Source organism: Lagenorhynchus albirostris, chromosome 1 (assembly GCF_949774975.1).
Source record: "Lagenorhynchus albirostris chromosome 1, mLagAlb1.1, whole genome shotgun sequence".
NCBI lineage: Eukaryota > Metazoa > Chordata > Mammalia > Artiodactyla > Delphinidae > Lagenorhynchus > Lagenorhynchus albirostris.
In genome coordinates, this window is record NC_083095.1 from 35,182,155 (window position 1) to 35,196,059 (window position 13,905).

The 13,905-nt window shown below is 35.8% G+C and overlaps 1 protein-coding gene across 7 annotated transcripts in view; it reads right to left on the reverse strand.

The window, feature by feature from the left end:
• The window catches only part of GPHN (gephyrin), a 617,632-nt gene that overhangs the window by 396,536 nt on the left and 207,191 nt on the right, over window positions 1-13,905 (reverse strand). For all 7 annotated transcript variants that reach the window (XM_060140985.1, XM_060140957.1, XM_060140999.1 and 4 more), the window contains exon 3: window positions 5,983-6,040. In XM_060140985.1, the coding sequence (XP_059996968.1) occupies window positions 5,983-6,040 (58 nt within the window). The remainder of the gene's footprint in view (window positions 1-5,982; window positions 6,041-13,905) is intronic.

Below are 13,905 nucleotides of genomic sequence, written 5' to 3' on the forward strand. Positions count from 1 at the left end.
CTCAGGATTTAAATCTGCCATTTTATTATTTATCTTATGCTTGTATCTTCTGTTTCTCTTTTCATGCCTTATTGTGGATTACTTGAGCACTTTTTAGGATTCCATCTTAACTTACAGTGTTTTTGAGTACACAATTTTAAATACTTTAGTGGTTGCTTGGTGTTTCAATATACAGATGTAACTTAAAACAGTCTACTGGTATTGGCGTTTTATCATTTCAAGTGAAATACTGAAACTCTACTTCCACTTAGGCACCTTTACCCTCCCACATTTTAAATATGATTATGTTCATTATTTACTTTACATACATTGTGCACCACATCATTTGGTGTTATAATTTTTGCTTCAACCTTCAAATGTGATTTAAGAAAATCATAAAAAAAGATCAGCTAATCTATTTACCCATTCTGCTGTTGTTCCTCCTTTCTAAATTTTCAAGCCTTTTTCTCTTATCATTTCCTTTCTCTTTAGAGAATTTATTTACCCATTCTTTCAGGATAGGTTTCCTAGTGACAAATTCTTTTATTTTTCTTTTGTCTGAGTATCTGCTTCCCATTCATTCCTGAAGGATAATTTGACTGGATGTAGACTTTGTGACGGGTAGTTCTTTCTTTCAGCACTTGAAAAATGTTGTGCCGCTTCCTTCTGGTGTCACTGCCCACCCTGCCACCACACCCCCCGGCCCACCTTCAGTGTTTTATATTGGAGACGGTACTTTTCAGTTCTGTAACTTCCATTTGGTTCCTTTTTGTAATTTCTATTTTCTTCATTTGTTTCAAGAGAATTACTAATAGCTTGTTGAAGCATTTTTATGACTGTTGCTTTAAAATCCTTGTCAGATAATTCCAACATGTGATTATTCTTCATACTGGTGTCTGTTCACTGTTTTCTTCTCATTCAAGTTGTGATTTTCACTGATCTTGGTATGATGAGTGACTTTTGACTGTTCCCAGGACGTTCTGGATATTATGAGACTCTGAATCCTATTTAATCTTTTTAAGATGTCCTCTTGTTGACTTGTAGTATAAGGGCCATATGTTCAGCTTCTTGCTGGGTCCCACTGACACCACTCTGGCAGAAGTGAAGCACTGATTCCCACTGCCTCATTGAAGACAATAAGGTAGAAGTTTAACTCTTCTCTTAACCTTGCTGAAACCTTTCTGGTGAAAGTGGTGCATCACCTTGCTCCACATTGTTGTTAGTATGAGATATTCAGCTCCCTGCTGGACCCTGAGAGGGGAAGGGAAGTAGAAGGTTGACTCATACTGAGAGTGCAGTAACATCTCCACTGATGTTGATGTATATGAGGGTGGAGTGTCATCTCCCTTAAAGGCCTCATTAACACAGTAAAGGGGGGGTGAAGTAGAGTGATAACTAGTCCTATCTTGCACTGCCTCTTGGTCTAACTTCTGCTGGGTTGGGGGAGTCTCGGCTCATCACTGGACCCTACTGACACTACCCTGCAGGAGCAATCAGAGCATAACCTGTTTCTACTGGGCTGGTGATAGAATATCAACTCCCTACTTGGTCCCCACTACCATATTCTGGCAGGGAAATCAGAGAACTGTCTACCCTGCTATGTGAGAGATGGAAGAATAGCTACCTGATCACCCCACCAACACCACTGGCAGAGGGGATTCAGAGATCTGCCACCTGCTTCTGTCAGGTGGCAGGGGTGAAGTGGAAGATCAGCTCCCTTCCTGGCTCTGCTGAAACTCTGGGGAAGTTAAGTAGTTTTCTCATTGGCATTTGGCTGGAGTAGGGAGGGTATGCCAAAAAAGGCTTTCTGTTCTGTTAGTCCACCCTTGTCTTGGGTCCCTTGGCAAGAGGGAACAGGCTTTTCTACGTGCTTTTCTTCTCTGCCTGTTGGCGGTTCCAGGTTGGAGGCTGGGTAAAATGGGAGACAAAAAGAAACCCAGGTAACTCAGTGCCATGTCATTCCTCAAGTCCTGAAGTCCTAAGGCAGTCTGATTTCTTCTTCCTACCTTTCAGAGTCCTTCTATGCTTGTTTATTTTTTAATATAAACAAACAAAAGTCCAGGGATTTTTAATTGTGAGAGGAAAGATTTTGGCAGAACAGGGCTACTCCACCTTGGTTAGAACCAAAAGTCTTCTCAGTAGGAACACTTTTGAACTTGACAAACTCAGTGTAATATCTGGAGCAATTAATTCATGAGCCAACAGAATAAAAAAGAAAAGCAACATACAACCTTTCCTACTATACAAAGAAAGCACTATAATCATAATAGTATGGTGCTAGCAAAGGAACAGATAAACAGATCAATGAAACGACAGTTCAGGAAAAGAGAGATTTGTGTATGTGTATGTGTGTGTCTAGGCATATGAAAATTTAATATATGGTACATGAGGCAATTCAAACCATAGGGGGAAAAGATGGGTTTTTCAATAAATTGGGCTGGGGAAATAGATACATTTGGAAAATATTATGAAAGTTTAGTCATCTCATTTGTAAATAAAAACAAATTTACACCAATATAAATTACAAATATATTAAAGAGTTAATACTTAAATATATCTATTTTAAATAAATTCAGCCAAGTGGCAGTATAAATTGGCTTAACTACCTTGGAAAACAGTTTGATTTCATCCAGAAAATATACATTACTAAAACTCAGGAATCCCATTCCTCAGTATATATTTCAGAGAAACTCTTACACAGGATATTTTTATAAGAATTTTATAGCATCATTTTTCATAATAGTTCCAAATGGAAATAAGTTGAATATCCTTCAACAGAAGGATGTCTCAATAATTTGTGGCACAATGCACTATTTTATAGCAAAAAATAAAACAAAAAAATAAACCAAAAACAACCCCCCCAAAAACCTTAGCTATAGACAACAACCTGATGAATCTCACAGTATTGAAAAAAAGAAGCAAGGCACAATAGATTGAATACAATGCGACTCAATTCATACAAAGTTCAAAGAGAAACAAAAATAAATTGTAATATTTAAGGATGCATACATATATAGTAAAACTAAATAAAAGAAAGGAACTGATAATGATAAAAATTCAGGGTATTGGGTGGAAGAGATGGTTGTGATTGGGCTAGGAATGTATTTGCTCTTTATCCCTTAAGGCTTTGGCCAAGCAGCCATTCAATATGAGGTGATTTACGGTAAATTATAAATGTATGCTTAATTCAAACTGTGTATGAACTAAATAATGATTTCTGGTGCTAGAAACATTGTGAAAGATTACCACATCTGACAAAAACTGAATTATGCTTCATCAACCAATCATATCTTTTTAATAGTAAATGTAAACATGCATATTTATTTATACATAGTATACTACAAAGAGTATATTTCAAATTTAGACTCAATTGTACTATTTAGGTAATTTAAAATTACTCATATACTAGCCAAATAAAATAAACATTACAACCAGATGTTTCAAATTTCCTCCAATCAAAACAAAAAGATATCAGCTGAAAATACTAATGGTGCCAAAAAATGCTGAAATATTTTATGACTGTTTTTCTTCCAACACTTTTGAAAGGAAGAATCAATTTCACATTTTTTTATGCCTCAGGCCTCAAACTCTCTAAAGCTGTTTTAGATACAGTAACTGATGGAAAATAATCACTATTACATGTCATCCATGAATCATGTTTTTTTTCAAGGAATCTCTTGAGGAGTACCTGTTAAAATTCTATAATTAAAAAGAAAACACGGGCTTCCCTGGTGGCGCAGTGGTTGAGAGTCTGCCTGCTGATGCAGGGGACACGGGTTCGTGCCCCGGTCCAGGAAGATCCCACATGCCGCGGAGCGGCTGGGTCCGTGAGCCATGGCCGCTGAGCCTGCACGTCCGGAGCCTGTGCTCCGCAACGGGAGAGGCCACAACAGTGAGAGGCCCACGTACCGAAAAAAAAAAAAAAAAAAAAAACGAATGAAAAACACTACTCCTTTAGAGAAAAGTCACTACTAAAAAATTGAAAACATTTCTGCTAATTAATTAAACTAATAAAAGAGTATATTTATCCTCTGTTTCTAGGATGGGCCTTCCCCAAGGCAACAGTTTGGGGCCACTATTATGATCTCATATAGCTCTTTTAGGCAATTCCACTAACTAGCATGGCCTCAGCTAACTTTTGCATAATGACAAATCTCAGTATCAACTGAAAGACAGAATTATCTTTCTTTTGAGTTACAAGCTGATTTACCCAATGGCTTAGTGGATATATGGTTATCTAAAAGGAACCTCAAATTCAATAAGTCCAAAACTTACCCTATTTCCTCTCAAACTTATTCCTTGTTTTGTATCTCCTCTTTAGGTTAACAGCAACACAATCTACTCAGATTCCCAAGGCAGAAACCTAGGTCAACCTTTCCATCTTCCCTTAAATATCCAATAAATCACCAAATATTGTTGATTCTATTTTCTTAAATAGTATTTCTTGAATCTGAGGCTTTTTTCTTCAGCCTCACTGCCACTGCTTTAGTTCAAGTTTCAATCGTTGCCTATATTCCTGCAATCTGGTCTCCTTCTTTATAGATGGAACCTCTTCTCCACTGAAATAATTTTTCTCACTCATCAAAGAAAAACCTAATAAAATCACCAACCTGATTATGCCACTTTCCTTCTTAAAATCACATAATGGCACTCCATAGTTTTCAGTTTAAAATCCAAATTTCTTAACATGGCATAAAGGCCCAATGAAAATCCTACATCTCAACAATCTTTATTTTACACGTGTGATCTATCTGGTGTCATATTATCTCCTATTTATGCATTCACAAGTGCCTCTGCTTCTGTACAGAATTCCAATTTGCTTAGTACACCTCTTGGAAAGATTTTGCTGATTATCTTTTTTGAATGACCAAGTGTCCTTCCTTCCTATGTATTTCATAGAATACTTTGTTTACCTTTATCACTTAACACATATTGCAACTGTAATATAAGACAGAGCACCTTTAAGCACCACAAAAAATTAATTTCAACAAGCTCACCTTTATTAATTCCCATTTTATTTTCTGAAAAATGAGAGATATGGATTAGACATAAGATTCCTCTCAGCCAAACTACTTTATGAATTTATGTCAAGTTGGAAAGAGTCTCTTGACACTCCTTTTTCCCCCCACTTGCTGCTAGAATACAATCATGGTATTAATTACTGGTGTTGTCCACACAGAACACCTGAGATACTGAAAGTAACAGTATAGAACATAAACATGAATTTAACTTATTTAAAAATAATGTAACCAAGTTTAGGAATTATTTACTAAGATTTGAATTTATTGAACTTGATTTAGAAAAGTTTGATCTAATCAAACTTAACAATTTGTTGAGATCTTTACATGTACTGTTAAGAGGCTCAACTCATCTTGTTTACCCTTGACTATTGCTATCCAATTGTTAAATTTTATTCATGGAAAAGACTAAGTTCAGTTCTCTTTAGACTGTAAACTGCTTTTAGGAAAGGGCCACGTGTTATCCTAGAAGACTAATAGTCCACAGGATTTAGTAAAATGTTAGAGACAGAAAAATGTAACAATGCTGTAATATTCAAAGAATAAGGTCAATTTTTCATGTATTGTGCTGTAAATTTTAAATTGAGATTGACCTACTGTGTTATCAAAGGAACCAGGAAGTATATACTAGAAGACTAATATTATTTATAATTGGTGAAAGATGATAGGGAAAAGAAATTAAAACAAGATTTTAAAAAGTCCATTATGCATACTAATGCTTATAAAGTGCTTTCTTAAGTAAATTTTCAATTAATTTTACAAGAAAGGGTTGCTTTCTTGATTTTCCTAACATGTATTGATGATGGTAGATGAAATCTGATGATGATTATCTGATATGTATATTTTAATTCAAACAGGATAACTGGGAATTAAATGATGCCCTAACACTGCCAAAGATTCAAAAGGATAAAGAAAAAACAATTATTTGCCCACCTTCCCACTGAGACACTGATTCTTTGTAGAGGTGAAAAACGCCATACTATACCTTGATTTCTTCTATTTCATCTGGTACTATCTTGTATGCTGATATAGTCCCACCCAACCTGAAATTAGGAGAAAAAAATATTCTCAAAACCGGCAACAGTGTATTAAAAATATGGACTGTTTCTTCCATTAGCATCAGAGTGCCACCAATAATTGCCCATTACCCACCCCAACAACCATGGAGGAAAAACAACCATTTTGTGCTCAGGTTTTCCATATAGTAGTTTAAAAAGGTAGACAGTAAATGACTACTGAAAGAGGAAACATAAGTTAGATTTTTAACCATAATTAAACTTCTCTTATCGATGGTTTTAATGATGCTCAAACTGTCACTTTTACTGATAGATTCTGTCACAACTAAGATGTATCAAGAACAATAGCAGACATTTCTATTTTCATGGCATCATGAGACACAGCTAGGTTTAGAATACCTATCAATTTAACATACCATCAGTATTCTATAGTATTGTACTCAGGAAGACTGATTCCAAATTTCATGTTCTTTCCCTTACAACACACTGCTTTCCTCACTAAAGGAATCATTCTAGAGGTAAAGTGCTCTTTTACTCTAATCGCAATTTTTCAAAGGTCCCACAACTAGGAGTGGCAGACTGGGCTTAAGAACTCACTTCCAGAAACTGATAAGCAAATTCTAAAATTCATATGGAAATTCAAGGAACACATAACAGTCAAAAAATCTTGAAAAGAAGAAAGCTGGAGAAGTTACACTTTCTGATTTCAAGTCACTACAGATCTACAATAATCAAGACAATGTGGAGCTGGCGTAAGGATAGACATATAAAGCAATAGGGTACAACTGAAAGTCCGGAAACAAACATCACATTTATGGTCAACTAGTTTTTGTTTTTCTTTTTATTTTATTGTAATAAATATAGTTAACATTTTAACCATTTTTAAGTGTACAGCTAAGTGACAATTACATTCATAATGATGTGCAACCATCATTACTATTTATTTCCAAAACTTATCCATAACTTAAACAGAAACTCTGTAATCATTAAGGAATAACTCCTAATTTTCCCTTTCCGCCAGGCCCTGGTAACTCCTAAACAACACTGTCTTTACGAATTTGACTACTCTAGGAAACTCACATAGAGGAATCATACAATATCCGTCCTTTTGTATCTGGCATATTTCACTCAGCATAGTTCTCAAGCTTTATCCACATGGTAGCATGTATCAGAACTTCAATCTATGAATTACTCAATCATATGGTAATTCCATGTTTAGCATTTGAAGGACTGCCAAACACTTTTCCACAGTGGCTGTACGATTTTACACTACCACCAAGAATGCATGATGGTTCCAATTTATCCACATCTTCATCAATACTTGTTATTCTAGTTTTTTAATGGCTACCCTAATGGGTGTAAACCGGTAACTCATAGTTTTGAGACTCGCATTTCCCTAATAAGCAGTGATATAGAGCATGGGTCCCCAACCCAGGGAACGGTGGGCAAGCGATGGGCAAGTGACTAAAGCTTCATCTGCCAGTCCCTGTCCCTCGAATTACCACCTAAACCATCCCGCCCTGCCCTGTCAGTGGAAAAACTGTTTTACATAAAACCGGGCCCAGGTGACAAAAAGGTTGGGGACCACTGCTATAGAGTATCTTTTCATGTTCTTATTGGCCATTTGTATATCTTCTCTAAAGAAATATCTATTCAAGTGCTCTGGCAATTTTTAAATTGGGTTGTTTGTCTTTTTGCTGTTGAGTTGTAGTTTTTCATATATTCTGGATATTAAACTCTTACCTAAGATATTATTTCCAAATATTTTCTCTCATTCTGTAGGCTGTCTTTTAACGTTCTTGATAATACTTTGATTCACAAAAACTTTTAATTTTGGTGCCGCACAATTTATGTATTTTTTTCTTTTCATGCTCACCTTACTGGTGTCATGCATAAGAATCCATTGCCAAGCAGAAACTAACACACCATTGTAAAGCAATTATACTCCAATAAAGATGTAAAAAAAAAAAAAAAAAAAGAATCCATTGTCAAATCCAAGGCCTTGAAGATTTATCCTTATGTTTTCTTCAAAGTGTTTTATGGTTTTAGTTCTTCTATTTAGAACACTGATCTGTTTTGAGTTCATGTTTGAATATGGTGTGAGATATGGGTTCAAGTTAATTCTTTTCTATGTGGAAATCCAATCATTTAGCAACATTTGTTGACAAGCTTTTTCTTTCCCAAAGCTGTTGTCAAAGCTTTGACTTAGCACCCTTGTCTAAAATGAATTTTCCATAGATACGGGTTTATTTCTGGATCCTTAATTTTATTCAATTGGTCTATAGGTCTATCTTTTTGTGGTTCTCAGCATAGAAGTCTTTTAGCACACTGGTTAAATGTATTCCTAGGCATTTATTTTCAGATGCTATTTTAAATGGCGTAGCTTTTAATTTCCTTTTCAGATTGTTTATTACCAGTGTATAGAAACAAGTAATTTTCATGTGTTGATCTTGTACCCTGTAACTTTGCTGAACTTGTTTATTTTTTTAAATTTATTTATTTAATTTATTTTTGGTTGTGTTCAGTCTTCGCTGCTGTGCACGGGCTTTCTCTAGTTGCGTGGGCTTCTCTTGTTGAAGATCATGGGCTCTAGACGCGCGGGTTAAAGTAGCTGTGGCATGCAGGCTCAGTAGCGGTGGCTCGAGGGCTCTAGAGCACAGGCTCAGTAGTTGTGGTGAATGGCCTTAGTTGCTGCACGGCATGTGGGATCTTCCTGGAGCAGGGGCCGAACCCATGTCCCCTGCATTGGTAGGCGGATTCTTAACCACTGCGCACCAGGGAAGTCCCTGAACTTGTTTATTGACTCTAGTAACTTTCTTGTGGATTATCTATATACAGGATGATATTATCTGTGAATAGAGATAGATTTACTTCTCACTTAACAGGCTGGATGCCTTTTATTTCTTGTCCTTGTCTAAATACTCTGGCTAGAACTTCCAATGCAACGTTCAATATCAGTGGTGAAAGCAGGTATCTTTGTTTTGTTCCAGATATAAAAAGAAAGCTTTCCATTTTTCACAATTGAATATGGCGTTAGTTGCGGGGTTTTCACAAATGCCTTTTATCAGGTTAAGGAAGTTCCCTCTGTTCCTAGTTTTCTGAGTGTTTTTACCATGAAAAGAATGCTGGATTTTTGTTAAATGCTTTCTCTGTGTCAAATGAGATGATCATGTGGTTTTCTGCTTTTCAATCTTTCTGTTAATGTGGTATTATTGCAGTGATTAATTTTCTTATATTGAACTACCCTTGAACACCTGGGGTAATCTCACTTGGTCACTGTGTATAATTCTTTTAATATGTGGTTGCACTCAGTGTCGTGATACTTTCCTATTTTGCATCTACATTCATAAGGGTTATTACTCTATAATTTTTCTTTCTTCTGGATGTCTTTATCTGGCTTTGGTAGCAAGGTAATTCTGGCCTCATTGAATGAGTTAGAAAGTATTTTCTCCTCTTCTGTTTTATGGAAGAGTTTGAAAAGCATAATGTTAATTCTTCAAATGTTTGGAATAATTTGCCAGTGAAGTAATCTGGTCCTAGACTTTTCTTTGGTGGGAGATTCTTTTTTCTTTTTTTGTAATTAATTTTTATTGGAGTATAGTTGTTTTACAATCTTCTGTTTGGTGGGAGGTTTTTAATTGTTGAAAATCTGTTTACTTGTTACAGATCTGTTGAGACTTTCTATTTATTTTTATGTCAGTTTAGGTAATTCACATGCTTCTTGGAATTTGTCTATTTCATCTAGGTTACCAAATTTGTTGGCATACAACTGTTTAGAGGATTTTTTATAATCATTTTTATTTCTGTAAGATCAGTAGTAATATTCACATCTTTATTTCTGATTTGTTTTTGAGCTTTCTCATTTTCTTAATCAATGTAGCTAATGGTTTGTCAATTTTGTTAATTTTTTCAGAGAACAAACTTTTGCTTTTGTTGACTCTGTACTGTTTTTCTATTCTCTATTTAGCTCCACCTTAATCCTTATTATTTTCTTCCTTGATCTTTTCTTTTTACCCTGCCTCCCTCCCTTCCTTACATTAATTGTCTTATGTATCTAAGCTGATTTTTTTTCTTTTTCTGTAGTGAATCATTTTAATTCCCGTGTCATTTCCTGTTTTACATCTTTTAGGTATTTTTTTGGTGGTTACCATGGGGAATACATTTAATATTCTAAATTTATAGCAATCTAGTTGATTGATAACAACTTAAATCATTACATGAAATGTCTGCTCCTATACAGGGCTATCTTCCTACTTTTATGTTGTTGTCATAGCTAAATTTGCTAGTTTTGGAGTTAGTTTTCTCTTTTTCTCTAGTCCTTCAGGGTATAAAGTACTGTATTTATCGAGGATGTTTCTTTCTTTTTGATGTGCACATTTATAGCTATATATTTCCCTCTGAAGAGTGCTTCCACTGCATCCGGTAAGTTTTGGTATGCTGTGTTTTTGTTTACATTTGTCTCAAGGTATTTTCTAATTAACCTTGTGATTTCTTTTTGAACCACTGGTTAAGAGTGAACTGTTTAGTTTCCATATATTGTGAATTTTCTAGATTCCCTACATTTTTGTTTGCTAGCATCTTTCCAATGTGGCCAGAGAAAATACTTGGAATGATTTCAATCCTTTTAAATTTACTGAGACATTTTTTTTTGTGTCCTAACATTTGGCTTATCCTATAAAATGTTCCAGGTCTTCCTTTGTGTATTATCAGCAATTCTCTTTTGAAACATGACTGTGCTTGTGTCTGTTAATTTACTGTTAGAATTAAATGTGATAATACATTTATTTCCTTAATGCAATTTCATTTAACAGGCTTCTAATTATAAGACTTTTCTGAATGAATTAATCTATGTAATAAAAATAAAGGAATCTGTAGATAGTGATTATTTCCATCACTGAAACAGTTCCAGAAAAAAAATATTGGTCCAAATTCATTAGGAATAGAAATATTTAAAGGTAATTCAAAGTTGCTCAGAAATATTTTAATTTTCTCCCCAACTCTAATCTGCTTCTTCTACAGTTCTCCCCAGTTTTTGTTATGGTAAATGTTAATTGATCCAGTAGTCCATGTCGTAAGTGTGGAAATCTTTCAAATGCCTTTACCTTTCTCAGGCCCTACAAGTAATAACAGTCAAATTTTTATTGGCCTTAATTTATCTGGAAAATAGCCATTCTTCCATTTCCACTTCAGTACTTTAAGATTTTATCATTTCTAACCACAGTTTTAGTAGTATCCTCGCCACAGTTGTAACAAGCTGTATCTTTCTAAAATGTAATTCTTCTCATGTCACATCCTTATTAATGGATAATACCTTAAGAAGTGATGAGAATTCCCTTTATAAACTCGACTCCTCAGTCCATTTCTTGTTTCATTTCCTGTAACCCTTTCACAGTACCTCTTTGTTCTAGCCATGCCCAATTGTCACTAATTTCATAAATGCTTTATGCCTCTCTATTACCTGTATCTTGAATGCTCTTCTACACCCCCAAAATTCCATATCAACCTTCAGGAGTCAAATACCACTTTGAGAACACTTACACAAACTCTGGAAGCAGAAATAAGCACCTCCTCTACTGTGAATAGTGCCTTACTCACACTTGCATTATAGCTTTTATCCTACTATTATAATTAGCTGTTTAGAGAACTACCTTCTCCACTAGATTATGAAGGTACAGATTATATTTTAAATTACTTTCTACACTTGGCAAATAGTGAGTACTTAAAGCTTGATAAAGCAGCACACATTTGGTAAATTAATGAGAGAGGTTAGAGGAGCCAGACATGTGAATTTTCACCAAGATCATAAACAAAAATCTTTTTTAAGAGCAGTATCTCCAGACTTTCAGATCAAGATGGATGAGTGGGAGAAAGCATGAACACACCAAAAATACATCTACATTACTATAGGAGGCAGGTCAAAAAGATCTTGCTTTATGTCAGATAGTGTTCTGCCTATGTTTTCTTCTAAGAGTTTTATAGTATCCAGCCTTACATTTAGGTCTTTAATCCATTTTCAGTTTATTTTTGTGTGTGGTGTTAGGGAGTGTTCTAATTTCTTTCTTTTACATGTAGCTATCCAGTTTTCCCAGCACCACTTACTGAAGAGACAGTGTTTTCTCCATTGTATATTCTTGCCTCCTTTGTCATAGATTATGACATGGAACAGGTGTGTGGGTTTATCTCTGGACTTTCTATCCTGTTTCATTCACCTGTATTTGTTTTTGTGCCAGTACCATACAGTTTTGATTACTGTAGCTTTGTAGTATAAGCTGAAGTCACGGAACCTGATTATTTACACTCCGTTGTGCTTTCTCACGATTGCTTTGGCTATTTGGGGTCTTTCGGGTTTCCATACAAATTGTAAAACTTTTTGTTCTAGTTCTGGGAAAAATACCATTGGTAACTTGATAGGGATTACATTGAATATGTAGATTGCTTTGGGTACTACAGTCATTCTGATACTGTTAATTCTTCCAATCCAAGAACATGGTATCTCTCTCCATCTGTTTGTGTCACCTTTGATTTCTTTCACCAGTATCTTATAGTTATCCAAATACAGGTCTATTGCTTCCTTAGATAGGTTTATTCCTAGGTATTTTATTCTTTTTGATGTGGTGGTAAGTGGGATTGTATCCTTAATTTACCTTTTACTCTTCTACACTGTTGGTGGAAATGTAAATTGGTACAGCCACTATGGAGAATAGTATGGAGGTTCTTTAATAAACTAAAAATAAAACTACCCTATGATCCAGGAATCCCCCTCCTGGGCATATTCCCAGAGAAAACCATAATTCGAAAAGATACATATACCCCATTGTTCACTGCAGCACTATTTACAACAGCCAGGACATTGAAGCAAGCTAAATGTCCATCAACAGAGGAATGGATAAAGAAGATGTGGTACATATATACAACGGAGTATTACTCAGCCATAAAAAAGAACAAAATATTGCCATTTGCAGCAACATGGGTGGACCTAGAGACTGTCATACTGAGTGAGGTCACACAGAGAAAGACAAATATGATATTGCTTGTATGTGGAATCTAAATAAAAGGTCAAAATGAACTTATTTACAAAACAGAAATACAGTCACAGATGTAGAAAACAATCTTATGGTTACCAGGGGGAAAAGGAGGGGAGGGATAAATTGGGAGATTGGGATTGACATATACATACTACTATATATAAAAGAGATAACTAATATGGACCTACCGTATAGCACAGGGAACTCTACTCAATACTATTTAATGACCTATATGGGAAAGGAATCTAAAACAGAAAGGATATATGTATAACTGATTGACTTCTCTGTACAGCAGAAAGTAACATTATAAATCAACTATACTCCAATAAAAAAAAATACATCTACATGAGGAACAATTCTCACTAAAAAGTAACTGAAAATTGGCATAAAGACTCCTGTACAACTAAGGTTGTAAGACAGAATCACAGGGAATCAGGCAGCAAGGGAAGTGATCAGGTCAGGACTTGTGCCCCTGGGAGGGGACTCAGAGGAAAAGGGAGATTACAGGGGTGGAGAATTTCCCTGGAGAGTGGTTCCAGCCACATATTAGGTGCCCTACTACTGGAGTCTGACACAGGGAAGATAAGCCCCCTTGGCTGGTTGAGCTCTGCTGCGATGAACAGGAGGGCTATCAGCAGCACGGACTTCATTTGTGAGGAGTTAACCAGCACTGGCTTGCTCCCACGGCAGAACAGAGAGGGAGAATTAGGACTGCATGAGTGGCTACCCAGTTTCCCACAACAGCCCCAGCATGCACCCCAGCCCAAGCTGAGCTAATGCTCCAGCCATGCTTATTTCACCTCAGAGCTCCACAATGGAGTGACAGTTGCCACAACTGGGAAGGCTCATCTGTGGGAGGCAGAGGTG